General features: G+C 37.1%; 1 protein-coding gene across 4 annotated transcripts in view; it reads left to right on the top strand.

Moving 5' to 3' along the window:
* The window catches only part of slc1a2b (solute carrier family 1 member 2b), a 29,584-nt gene extending 16,999 nt beyond the window's left edge, over window positions 1-12,585 (top strand). The window contains exons 1-11 of one of the 4 annotated variants that reach the window (XM_011476304.4): window positions 127-456; window positions 2,099-2,238; window positions 3,482-3,634; window positions 3,811-4,061; window positions 4,239-4,386; window positions 4,747-4,873; window positions 5,057-5,290; window positions 5,379-5,573; window positions 6,152-6,286; window positions 6,429-6,617; window positions 9,006-12,585. In XM_011476304.4, coding sequence (XP_011474606.1) covers window positions 452-456; window positions 2,099-2,238; window positions 3,482-3,634; window positions 3,811-4,061; window positions 4,239-4,386; window positions 4,747-4,873; window positions 5,057-5,290; window positions 5,379-5,573; window positions 6,152-6,286; window positions 6,429-6,617; window positions 9,006-9,009 — 1,581 coding nt within the window. In that variant the 5' untranslated portion in view covers window positions 127-451 and the 3' untranslated portion in view covers window positions 9,010-12,585. Of the gene's footprint in view, window positions 1-126; window positions 457-2,098; window positions 2,239-3,481; window positions 3,635-3,810; window positions 4,062-4,238; window positions 4,387-4,746; window positions 4,874-5,056; window positions 5,291-5,378; window positions 5,574-6,151; window positions 6,287-6,428; window positions 6,694-9,005 lie in introns of those variants that run through there. The other 3 variants (XM_004069732.5, XM_011476305.4, XM_078948906.1) reach the window with 3 other exon arrangements.
* The last annotated feature ends 548 nt before the right edge of the window (window positions 12,586-13,133 follow it).

Below are 13,133 nucleotides of genomic sequence, written 5' to 3'. Positions count from 1 at the left end.
GGTGGATTAGAGAGTTCAGGGTCCCAGAGGGATTTGGCAGTTAAACTCATATGTTAACCCCTCCCCTCCACTTCTCTTTTTAGTTATTTATTTACTCATATGTTTATTGGATGGATGTGTGTATTTGTGTGCTGTTGGAGTCAGGAGGTGGGGGCTGAGGGGGGGTTAGCGGACATCAGGATGGGGCAGTTCAGGTTGCTCTGGCTGGGACTGCCGTCTGGATGCCATTGATTCGCTCCTCTCTGGATGCTTTGGCCGAACTGCTGGGTTTCTAACCGACAGCACATCTCAGATGTTGTCAGGAGACAGGACCTTATCTGCTCACGCCTCGCAATATTTTTGGATGGAGCACCTGTAATAGTTCCAGTGGTTTCCTATGCTGATTCACTCTTAAATACCAAAGTCTGGAGATTTATTCCTGGGCAGTGTAGCTCTACCTCAACGTACAGATATGAAGTAAGTGCTTTACAGTTTACATTTTTTCCTATTTTAATATTTTAATTTTAAGCTCCAAAAATGTAATATTGTTTATGTTTTCTGTTTTTTTTTTTTTTTTGTAAACTAAATTATTTCAATGTGATCAATTTGAGACATTTCTGTTTCTAATAAGCCCTTAACTGTGATTAAATAAAATAAAAAAAGTAATTTTAATTTAAACAAATCGAAAAATGTATTAATTTTTAAAACATATTAATACACATTACCCCCATATTTTACATTTAATAATTATTAAGAACTTTTCTATCAGTGTTTTAGTTTTTTTGGTGCATTTTTTGTATTTTTTAGCAGTAAACCTAGACTTTTCAATAAAATGCCCTCAACTTCTTAGTTCTTTAAATAGAATTAGCAGACAAATTACCTAAAAATCTGTCTTTCTTGTAGTGAAGAACCCCTGAAGAATGCAGCTTTGGTGGTTCTTAACAGAATTCATGTATGCAGACCATTCATCACATCTGTCTCTGATATAGTGGTAGGGTTGCTAATGAGATGATCATGACAGAGTATTCCCACTTCCTCTTTTAGAGCTAAAAATATTGTAAAAGAGAGCAAAAAGGGACATGAACTAACAGGTCTCATCCGTCTTAGTGTCAGTGATGAGATTACATTGGTGATGTCCGTTTTTCTGGATTTTATTTTTGGACGTTTCACAGGTTTTCTTAGCTTTTTTGTGTGAAACATGAAAAAAGGACATAATTATTATGTTTTTTATTTCACACCTCAAATAGAATTGAATAAGAGGTTTGACCAGCCCATCTGTTTGCCTGGAGGCTTAGTAGGTTTTCTTCTTATAGCTGAGCTTATGAGCTTGACAGGGAATAAAGGAAATCTGTGTACATTTTGAGATGTAAAACCAGAGAGACTTAAAAATGACGTTTTTAAGTTACTTTTTTTTAATCTTCACATCAACTCACCATATTTCGGTTTTATATTGGACTAACCAGGCGCAAAAGGATGATCTCTATTAGCTAAAGAACATAAAGCTATATAGTCTCATTATCTCTATTTTTTTCCTTTTCATTTACTGATTTACACACCTGCCTAACAGGCAAAAAGAGAAGCAGCTGGCTTTCCTCTCATGGGTAAACTCAAGTCACACCTCAATGGGCTTTAAGGAACCTTGCTTGAAACTTTATATTTCTGCTTCCGACACTTAAGGAGGTTCCTCTTGGTTGAGTGTAAGTTTTGAGTGGTTCTGTGGTTCCTTGTATCATCCTGTCCACTGAGATCTTTTCTGCAACAAATATTTTGCAGAAATGTTCTCTTTTAGGAAAAACTTTGACAACAATGAGCTTTTACTTAACATGGGTAGGAGGCTGCGAGAAGGCTGCAATTTTTTGAGCAGCAGCTTGTAGTCATCTCCCATCTGGTGGATGATTTAGTCACCATTGACTGTTTTTGACTGACAGTTTAAATATTTCGCTTTTTTCCCCCTGCAGTTTTATTTTTTAATCTTTTCAAAGAGATTGCATGCTAATTAGTGTGCCCCTCTTTTTTTTAAATCTTGCTTTAGATTATGACAGAATGCACTCATGAAAAAGCCTGTATGGTTAAGTGTCTGTCTCTAATCGCTCTTCTGTTTGCCCTCTCTCTGCCACAGTGCCAACAGTATGCCTAAACAAGTGGAGGTGAGAATGCATGAGAGTCACCTGGAGCCCATTGAGGCTAGGCCGCAGTCGAAATGTGCCAAAATCTGCTCCAAAATGTTCAAGAACCTCCTTCTCACACTCACCGTCCTTGGTAAGTTATGCATTGTTTTCGTCTCTCGAAGTCAAAAAAGAAAGAAACTGAGGCAGGGCCTTGCTGATGATGACACTAACAACTTCTCTCTGCCGTCACTTAACTGAAGCTTCATCTGCAGCTTGTAGGCAGAATCAGGGTGGGTGCCATCTGTGCTCAGTGTACCAGACAGATAACTGGGTGTTCTGACCTTCGCCAGCTCTGTGCCACCTGTTGATATCAAAAGCTCCGCTCTGCACTCTGGACAACCAATCAGCCTGTGTTGATTCACGGAGAAAGCAGTGATCTCAGAAAGGGCGCCGTTCTCCACAGGGGTAGATTTAATGATGAAAAGGAAAGGTTACGAATACGCTTGTGCGATTTCTAGTTAGAAAGCTTTGTTTATCCAGAAAATCTTATTTTTGCACACATTTGTGTCTGGCAGCTCAGACTTCTCTCCCATCACTGACGTCCACATGCACTTGGCATGAACGTCAACTGATTTTATAAATAGATGGGTTAGAGTGTGCAAAATCTATAGCAACTTGACAGCAGTTTCATATTGAAAGTAAGCCAGAATAAACATTGATCATCTGTCATTTGGCAGAAAAGAGCCAGAGAGAAAACTCCAAACCCTGTAGTTGGAGGAGTCCTCAGGATGTTTCTCTTCTTAATATTAGATGGAAGCACAGAGCACAACTGGGACTTTTGAAAACTGCTACTAGTCCAGTGGGTGCTACAAACAGAATGGCTGTTTTTTCGGAGATTTGTCTGGACACAGAGGTCAGCCATTGCTGTTGGCTTAACAATTTGCAATGTACGATAGATTAAGATATCAATAGGGGCTGAAATAGTCAAAACAAGACACAACTTGAGCTGAAATTACTCATTCCTTGTCTTTTTTCCCTCATTTACTAGGCATGAATGAGTTTAAAACTACTTTTTTACTTTAAGGACAAATATTTTAGATGCTGTTAACATCAGGGGTTTTCACCGCCCTGCATACAAAGAAATTCTGCAGAACCTTTTCTATCAAATATTTGGGTTTTGTCTCCACAACCAGAGTAAAATAAAACAGCATAATACAGATCCAAGCAACACATTGTGAGTTATTATGGTCTTTTAAAGAAGCATATGGACAACTGTTTTTTCAGAAGCATGAAAACACAGACAATGAATCATTCAAATCAATTATTTTTCAGAGCTTCCGTCATTTTTTCAACCTGTGCATCTTTTAATGAAAAGGTTTTTATGTTCTCTACAGGTGTGATCCTAGGAGCTGTATCGGGGATGTTGCTTCGTGTTGCTTCCCCTATCCACCCAGACATCGTCATGGTGATCGCGTTTCCTGGAGACATTCTGATGAGGATGTTGAAGATGTTGATCCTTCCACTCATCATTTCCAGTTTAATCACAGGTACGCCAATGTTTGGAGGAGTTTACACTGGCACACTTGAGGAACACATTTTTTTTGCCTCCAAATCAGCACTCATTAATTTTTTTATAAAAATCATACTTTATTTTTATTACATTAATAAAAATGGACTCTGTATGATCTATTTACACAAGACTGAATTGACAACTTTGGTGCAGGTCTGGCTGGTCTTGATGCCAAATCCAGTGGTCGCCTGGGAACCAGAGCCATGGTCTACTACATGACCACCACTGTTATCGCTGCAGTCCTGGGAGTCATCCTTGTGTTACTCATCCATCCCGGCAACCCCAAATTGAAGGAAAATCTGGGAGAAGGAGAGAAAAATGAAGATGTGTCCAGCTTAGATGCCTTCTTCGATCTAATCAGGAATCTGTTCCCTGAAAACCTGGTGCAAGCTTGTTTCCAACAGGTAATAAAATGTTGTGGATACCTACACTATCCATGAGTGAGGGGTTAGTGTCACTTCAAGACAGGGCTTTGCCTTTTTATAGTAATTATAATCAGTTATTTCCTTGGATTTTACGATGGAATTGTCAATTGGATAAAGAGGCCTAAAACAAGCTGATATTTTTTTCTTTCTCTTTAGATCCAAACAGTCACCAAGAAGGTGGAGGTAATTGAGGAAGAAGTCAACACCACCACTAGCATGGGAGGCCTTTTGGTTAACATTACCCACGAGCCTCAGTACATTGTCAAAAAGTCTCTCCAATTCAAGAGTGGCATGAATGTTTTGGGTATGCACTGCTGTATTAGTTGGAATTAAAGCCTCTTTTCACTCACTGCTTTGAGTAAAATGCTAACTTGAACGAGTCAACTGTTGACACTCACGAAGCTAGCATTTTGATGCATTTGCTATGAATTTGACCATGTTTAGCATGAGCAGATTGATCTGGCAAAACTACAGCTGAAGGAAATGTCCCAGCATTATAGCTCTTGACATTTCCTTTGAAGTTCCAAAGACCACTGAAGTCATTTGGTTTCACTTCTTAAAATGCATCCTAAGTAACAGTAATACATTTCCCTGAAGAAATGTAACGCATTTTTTTGCAACGCTGCAAGTCAGAGTTTGACACCTTCATGATTTTCTGTCTCAGGTCTGATTGGCTTCTTTATTGCTTTTGGCATCTGCATGGGTAAAATGGGAGAAAGGGCCAGACTCATGATTGAATTCTTCAATATCCTCAATGAGATTGTGATGAAACTTGTCATCATGATCATGTGGTTAGTATCACTCATGCCTCTCATCCATTCAGTTTAAAATCTTCTTGGATCAATCAGAAATAACTTACTATATAGTTATTTCTCAATTATAACCGGATAAAAATAAACATTTCTCTTTATTTTTATGGAACATTTTAATTTTCACTTCTGAATAATAAACTTTTCTTTTTTTTAACCCATCAGGTACTCTCCCTTTGGTATTGCATGTCTGATCTGTGGCAAAATCATCTCCATTAAGGACCTGGAGGTGGTAGCAAGGCAGCTTGGGATGTATATGATAACTGTCATTATTGGCCTCATCATCCATGGGGTGATCTTCCTTCCCAGCATTTACTTCGCCATCACTAGGAAAAACCCCTTCACCTTCTTCTTAGGCATCTTTCAGGCCTGGATCACTGCTTTGGGCACAGCCTCAAGGTCAGTTTCTTCAATGGATGGGTGACTGAAAAAATGTGCCTCCTCATTGCTACAAATAATGACTTTGTCTCTGTTTGTTTTTATCCAGTGCTGGTACACTTCCTGTTACCTTCCGGTGCCTGGAAGAGAATTTGGGGATTGACAAAAGGGTCACCCGTTTTGTGCTCCCTGTGGGAGCCACGATCAACATGGACGGAACTGCTCTGTATGAGGCTGTGGCAGCCATCTTCATTGCCCAAATGAATGGTGTCCACCTCGACCCTGGTCAAATTGTCACCGTCAGGTCAGAAGAAAAAAACTTTTTTGATATGAAAACATCCCAGAAAGGTCTCATTTTTCACTGGATGCACAGTAAAGGAATCTAAATCCAACAGTTCTATGCAGTCTTGGTTTAAGAGAGGTCTTAGGAAATGATAAATTCAACATCACTGTGAAGACATCCAACAGTGAGCTGAGAAGCTTGTGTGCCTCAATTTACTAAGATGCAAATTAACCAGCGTGAGAGAGCAACAACTGCGCTGTGTCTCACGCCAAGCAGGAAGACAAACAGCAGCCACATTTTTTTCCGTTCACAGTGTTTGCCAAATGGTTTTCTCTCAGTCGAGTGAATAGAGGATGGATGACCCTTCTTCTGACATTATTATGGCACATCAATCTATAAAATGTCATATAAAAACAAGCTATCTTTCATATTTAGGTGCCCACTCTGGGGTTCTTTAGATCCTCCCTGACATAGACCAGAGTACAGATTTTGATCTGTAGATGTGGGATGCATTGATTTTTATCGCCAAGAGATGTGGTTAATGGAGTTTTAGAGTTAGGGTCTCCACGTTTAAAATAACTTTTATTTTTGTCTTCCAGTTTGACAGCTACCTTGGCCAGTGTTGGGGCAGCCAGTATTCCCAGTGCTGGTTTGGTAACTATGCTGTTGATCTTGACCGCTGTTGGTTTACCAACCCAAGATATCAGCCTTCTGGTTGCTGTTGACTGGCTGCTGTATGTATAATTTAAGCAACTTTTTTTTTTTGTTTGTACACACTGATTTCTTCTTTTTACCACTACATAATTATTTATTTTCAGTGAATTTTCAGAAAGAAAAGTTGCAAAGTGAGCAGAAGAATATTTCTTTTGTTTGCAGGGATCGATTTAGAACCTCAGTGAACGTGGTGGGCGATTCCTACGGTGCGGGCATTGTGTACCATCTGTCCAAGGCGGAGCTGGATGAGCTGGATGCACACATGGCTAAATCTGACGACATTGAAATGATGACAAAGACCCCATCTTACTATGACGACATGAAGAATCACCATGAAAACAATTCCAACCAGTGCGTCATAACCGCAGCCGCCTCTTCTACCGTTCCTACTGCTGCTAACAATTCTGTCTTAGTAGATGAATGCAAGGTACAATTAATGCTTCCAGATGTAGAGACTTCTATATAACCCCTTACTGCTGCATGCTCACCCTGTACATTTGCTTTCTTTCTGCATGCTTTTCCACCTCATTTTTGTGTGCAAAGGTGTTAACTAATCATTATTTCACTAGTGAAGTAGGAGAACCACGGCTGCATGTGTTCATACGGCAGATCCTTTTGTGCATAAAAGTGTCTTATAATATAAACCAGGGAACACTTTACCTCAATAAATCTAAGGATACATTTTCTTCACCATTTGCTTCAAATTTTGATTTTTGGGTCACAGTTTTGTTTTGGTTGAATATATGATATGATAATATATCACAAATTGTATGTGCTAATAAGCAAATTACAATGATAAAAAAATACTTTTCAGTTGGAATATACTAAGCATGGTGTAAATAATAAAAATAAGAAATAATAAATTCTTCTTAAATTTAGCTTAATACATGTCCCACACGATTCGGTTCAGTGGTGTGTAACACATGGTTTGGTTTTGGTTCTGAGTTGTGGCATCCCTAATGTAAATTAAGGCTGAATTAGCTCTCTGTGCCATTAGGCTTGTTACTTATTATTTCTAAACAGTGTTGGATAATCGTGATGACATTGTCAAATTATTTTAAGCAGTCCCCCCACATCTATCTCAGGTCTAATTTAAAATGCTCACAACTTAAATGTCAAGGATGAATAAATCAGTCTAAAGATGAGTTATTTTTGCTCCAGGAATTCGTATAGGCACATGCAAGTGTCATATCTAGTTAGTGGTCCATATGGTCCTTACGCACACCTCTTCCTTCACACTGTTGGTGAGTCACTTCATTCTGACACAATTGTATCTTTGTGAAGCTTTGCATTTCATTTAAGGGCTGCAGTGCAGTTCCCATAATGTTAAACAAAGTTAATGTTGAATTTCATGACTGGATGCCTTTTACACTCTATTATGTCCTCTGACACATACGCACACTCAGTTAGAAAAGGTCTTTTAATGAACCTATTGATTTATTAAAGGGTAAGGGGGTGTTGCTTAGCAACACTCTTAACCTGTCACAAGGCCAATCTGTCCACAGCAAAAAGTTACATCCATCTTGCTGCCTCAGTTTCTTAAATACATAGAAAAATGGCACAAAAGGTCTGCTCTTTCCAGGATTTTCCTTGGTCTTTTTCCCATCTTGTCTGTTTTATTTTTCCCTGTAGAAACATAACATTTCTAACCCCATTTGGAAGTTGCAAACTTCCATAGAATGCTTGCAAAGAATTTAATCAAACATATCATTTATTTACTATTTATTTATGATTACTTACTTTTTTTTGGGTTGTTTTTCATCTTCTATATCTGTGAATTTCCCTGTTGGGGGTTACCATATGCATGATCATCAGGGATAGATGTATATTTCATGTTGCAAAAGATTAGTCAAATCGTATCTTAACCCTTGTGCTATCCTATGGGGTCCAGATGACCCCACCCTTACATTGATGTGTTCTCCCCACCATGACAAAGGTGGATAAAGGTGGAAAGATTTCATGTAATCCATGGACACCAGTGAAGATCACAAATCATCGAAGAAAAAAGGTTCAGCGCACTGTCTAGTGGGGTCTAGATGACCCCACTCCCAATGTTAAAGTGTCTAGGATTGCACAAGGGTTAAACAAACAACTGAAAACACAAATGTATTCATGTAGTTACAGTGCAGATAAAGCACTGCTTCTAAAAAGTAAAAGAAAAAATGTTAAAGTTAAAGAAAAAACATGCAAAATTGGCGAACTAAATAGTTTATCTGTTGAACTGATTTTCCATGCAATCAGTCAACTGAAAACACATTGACACTAACAACTTGAAACAAGCTTTTGACCAGAAATTGCTGGGATTGAAAACAGTAAATCGGTTCCTTTTTCAGATATCTTCACTAGTAGGAGTTTTACAGTCTGATTAATGCAAGGATGATTTTGAAATAGTACAATTTGCTTTGAAATCAGATTTAAAAGAAGAAAAATTAAAGACTGCTGATGATAGTTTAGTGAAGAAGCTTTTATATTGGTAAAAAAAGAAAAAAGCAGATTTTCAATTGTTCATGAAACTTAGGTTTATTTAAAATAAGTAAAATGAGCATAACTTAGAAAGCATAAATTACTATTGTGCAAAATTAAACTATAATTACTTTTTTTTTCCTAACCTTGATAGGAAACTAACAAAATTTTCTGGAAAATGTTTCTTGAACTTTATATGATATTGAGACTTATAAATGAGTTTTTTGTAAAGTGTCTTTGATCCAGTGTTTAGATGTTGGTGCTAATTACTTGCAGGTAACCTCAGCCACAAACGGCTCTGCTGCGGAGTGCACGCTTGTTGAGGAGGAACCATGGAAACATGAATAATGGCAGCGCAGAGATCTTCTGCTCCTGGGCTCAGCAAGTTTTCCTATGTGGTGATGAAAAAAAAAAAGAGCAAACGAAAAAGTCACAGAAACAGATGTACTAATTTTTTTAATGTAGTTTACTTTGCTTTTTTTTATTAGTCCCTTTAAAGGTTTTTTGTAACTGTCTATCTGACTGATGTGTAATACTAATTCACTTAACTGTGAAGTGATAACAGAGGTATATCTCACCTGTTAGGACGCAATTTAGCATACACTTGCACAGCATACTTCAAGTCTTGGAGAGGGAAGGAAGACAGAAAAAAAAGGGTAGTTGTTCTCAGCTTTGTGTCCCTGTTGTGTATTTACATGAAGGAAGACAGACTGATGCACGCAAAGATGCACTGAGACCATCGTCTAAAATTCATATAGGTGAGCTATTGCTAAGAATAGCAACATTCAGTACAACCAGTGTCATCTGTACTCAGCTAATGAGTACAATCACTCCTTTCTTTTTTTTCTATTTTCATAATCCAGTCTCATCTTCAGTTAGAGCATTTAAGGGGGGGTCTGATAAACTGGTCAAAGGGAAATAGCCCACAAATGATGAGCCCTAAGCTCCAAGCTCTTAAAATGTGGGATTTTAAAGCACATTTTTATAAAATTGTGATCAAGTTTCATTCCTTTTTTTTTTCTAATAGAAAAATTTTGATTTTTTTTTTTTTTAATTTTATTCGACAAAAGAGGTAAATAGTTTTAAAATAAAAGTATTTATAATTGACGAATATTTTAGCTTCCACGGCGGCTGACATTTAAATGCAAATAAAGTTGCAGCCCTTATATTTTTTATCTTTACTTAGCACTTTCCCCTGTTTGTCCCCCAAAGTTACTGATACCAATGAAATTTAAAATATATGTGATTCAAAATCAAATTTATGAAAAGAGTTTCAAAATAAAAGCATAGAATATATATAACAAATATTATGAGATGAAGCCAAAATGGCACTGAGGTGAATTTTCTGTCATAATCATCAAGACATTTATTTTGTCATTTCATAGAAAAACAGATGGCCCATCAAGCAATCCTTAAAAAGCAGCAAAAAGGACAGAGGGTACTCAGGCGTCTTTGTTTACTATATTACAGGGAAAAATAATACATTCCAAATTGTTTACTTGCTCAGCAGGGCGCTTCAGCTCGGGGAATCAGCCTCTTAGCAGCACAAATTTTGAATATGCGATAAATTATGGCAATGTTTACTACTGAAGGATCTCCAGCACATGAAATAAGCACAACAATATGAAACTACATTCCAGCAACTGAATGATCCAGTTAAGGTATGCATGAATGAAAGCGCAGAAACAGAACACTGACAGAGCACAAGATGAAGGAAGAGGAGAACATATGGAAGAAAGGCAAAAACATAAAAAATTATTGAAGGCCAGTAAATCGACCTTTTTGTTGTTAGAAAGATAGACTACATTTACTCACCAGAGCTCAAGACTGTTTATACAAACCTTGCATGCTGCAGCTGTTTGGCTATATTATAGGAGGACATTTAAGAAGGTTGTGCCAACTTCCAGGTCATAAGAAAATCTGCCAGTGATTGAGACGAAAGCTTTGTAAAGATGTCAAACACACACTAAAGTCAAGACTACTGGCTGTTAAACTTTCTCTTATATATTTTTTTTAGCGTGAGGCCTCTGTGCGTGTGTGTAATATCTTTATGACTCTATGGTTCTGTTCTCCCTTGTTTCTTTTCATTTGTGCTGATTTGACAACCTTGCCTTGAAAGCATTCACGTTAAACAAATGATATTTGCTGTAACAATAGTAAAATTTAACACAGCACTCTGCTTTAGCCCCTTTACACACACACACACTTAGAACCCATCTGCCCAGCTAACAGAAATATGCTCAACGCGCTGTAGGATCGTTGCGGGCTCGTAGATAAGACACCACACAAACACTCACATTGTTTTCCTCAGATGTACACATATTAAAGCAAATAAGGTCACTCGCAGTCCTTGTTTTATCTCGTGAAGCTGCAGAGCACGATTTCTTGTAGCCTCGTCTCTTGACGTTGTGATCTTCAGGAAAAATGAAACTATTTCTCCATGGAGAGACCTTGCAGACCACAGTGTCACTGATGGGGGTGTTAGGAACACTTTTGCATTCAAACTCACTGTTTTAGAAGCATGAACTAAATAAAACAAGAGTTATTTTATCTTAAAAGCATGATATTTGAAGTGCCTCATTGCACTTTGTGTACATATTGTAGGTAACAGAGTTTTCTTTCCCTTTGTTTGCTTTATTTTGTTTCATTTGGGGGGGATTGAAATGTTATGTAGGTATATAGTTTTATTGCTGTGACCATTTTAATGTAATTCTCTAGGGGAAAATATATATATACACCCTAAAAAGAACATTAGATTAGAAAACATGTATAGAGTAAATTGTGTAATAAACTGTTTTATTTTTCTTTTTATTTTCTAATTGCTGTTTTGTAGTTGCTTAACTTACCTGTCACACACAATATATAAATATCTTTTTTTGTATCTAATGTATGTTCTTTGAATGTTGCTCCATAAAGATATAATCTGTGTGAATTCATTTTCATTGTACATACATGGATATATAATTGTTCTGCTCAGTGGCAAATCAGAATTTCCTAAAACTACAATTATCCTAAAACTAATGCTGTTTGCAATATGGGAGAAATAGGATGGATGGGAATGAAACAAAGACATGAGTTAAGGGGAAGTTTCTGAGTTTAAAAAAGGAGGCAGATCTTGGTTTGTATCTGTTATTAGAAAGGTTCTGGAATAGAAAGACAGAAGAAAATGTTGCATTTTTCCCTGCAAGAAATTTCAAAGGTTTAAGCTGTTTTTTCAGTGACAGAACAATTATCCGTGGTTTTCCAGCATAGAACAACAATCCTCAGGTGATCCACATAAACCATTTTTCAAAGGGACTTTTGAAAAAGTCTTTTTTTTTTTCAAAGACTGGCTTTAGTCTCAAAACATCTGTTTGAAAATGCATTCAAAGCTGCACAACATGTAGACCCGTCAGAGTCCGCGTCAGCCTTTAACATTCCTCAGATTCACCACCTCCGCTGCACCCCTTAATGGCCAAGACGTTTACAGAAATATGACTTGGTAAACTGCCTTTACTCCAGATGCCTTTTACACACTAACTATATGCATGCTCAATGTGTGTTTGACTAAATGTCACTGATGGTGTGGGAATTCACTGCAGAACAAAGCGCTAGCATGTTTTCAAGCTCGTCCTTCCTCTGCTGATACAGCAGACGCCAGTCTCTCACTTTCCCAGACTTACGCAAATCTGCTAAATTTTCCATGCACAGGCAGAGAGTTCATGTGGGGAAAAGTTACATTTAAAATAGAAAAAGAAAAGAAAAAAAGTCCCTTCCCTCAGTCTATGTTTTACATGAAAATCTGTTGCTACATATCAATGTTGTACCTTTGGTGTACATATACAAATATGACTAATAAATGTTGATTCATAACTAATTTTTTCTTGATCTTTGGTGAATTTCTTCATGTAATTGAAAAATTATTTGATCTTTTAATGTTCTATAGTAAGTTTAAAGTTTATTCCCTATTTTTAATCAAGGTAAAATTATTGCGAAATTGAACTTTTTTTTTCTTTTGCCTCTTTACCACGATCTACAGCTCAGACTAAATCTACAGACGTTCTTGAACTTTCTTTATAGTTGATCAAATTCAGGAAAACATCATATCTTAGCATTTCTACACATATTAGACATTTATATTCAATTTATATGTAAATAAACATTATTAACCAAGACTTGCAGATGTAAATATGTGCTCATAATTAAGAATTTTATTTTGAGGTGGGAAGATGTTGGACAACCAGGTGCTCATCTTTTCTTGTTTTTTTTACAAACTCAGACAACATAAAAATTAGTCAGGAAGACACGTTTTCTTAAACTAAGATTATTTAACAATTAACGAAATTTCTTGAGAGGATTATTTCTCTTGCGAGACAGAAAAAAGACAATTATTCTTGAAAAAAGGCTCTTCTCACTTTTTTAAGA

The sequence above is a fragment of the Oryzias latipes genome, chromosome 6, assembly GCF_053564925.1.
Source record: "Oryzias latipes strain Hd-rR chromosome 6, Olatipes_Hd-rR_3.1".
Lineage (NCBI taxonomy): Eukaryota > Metazoa > Chordata > Actinopteri > Beloniformes > Adrianichthyidae > Oryzias > Oryzias latipes.
Note: the sequence above shows the minus strand (reverse complement) of the source record. Positions and strands in the feature narration are given on the sequence as shown.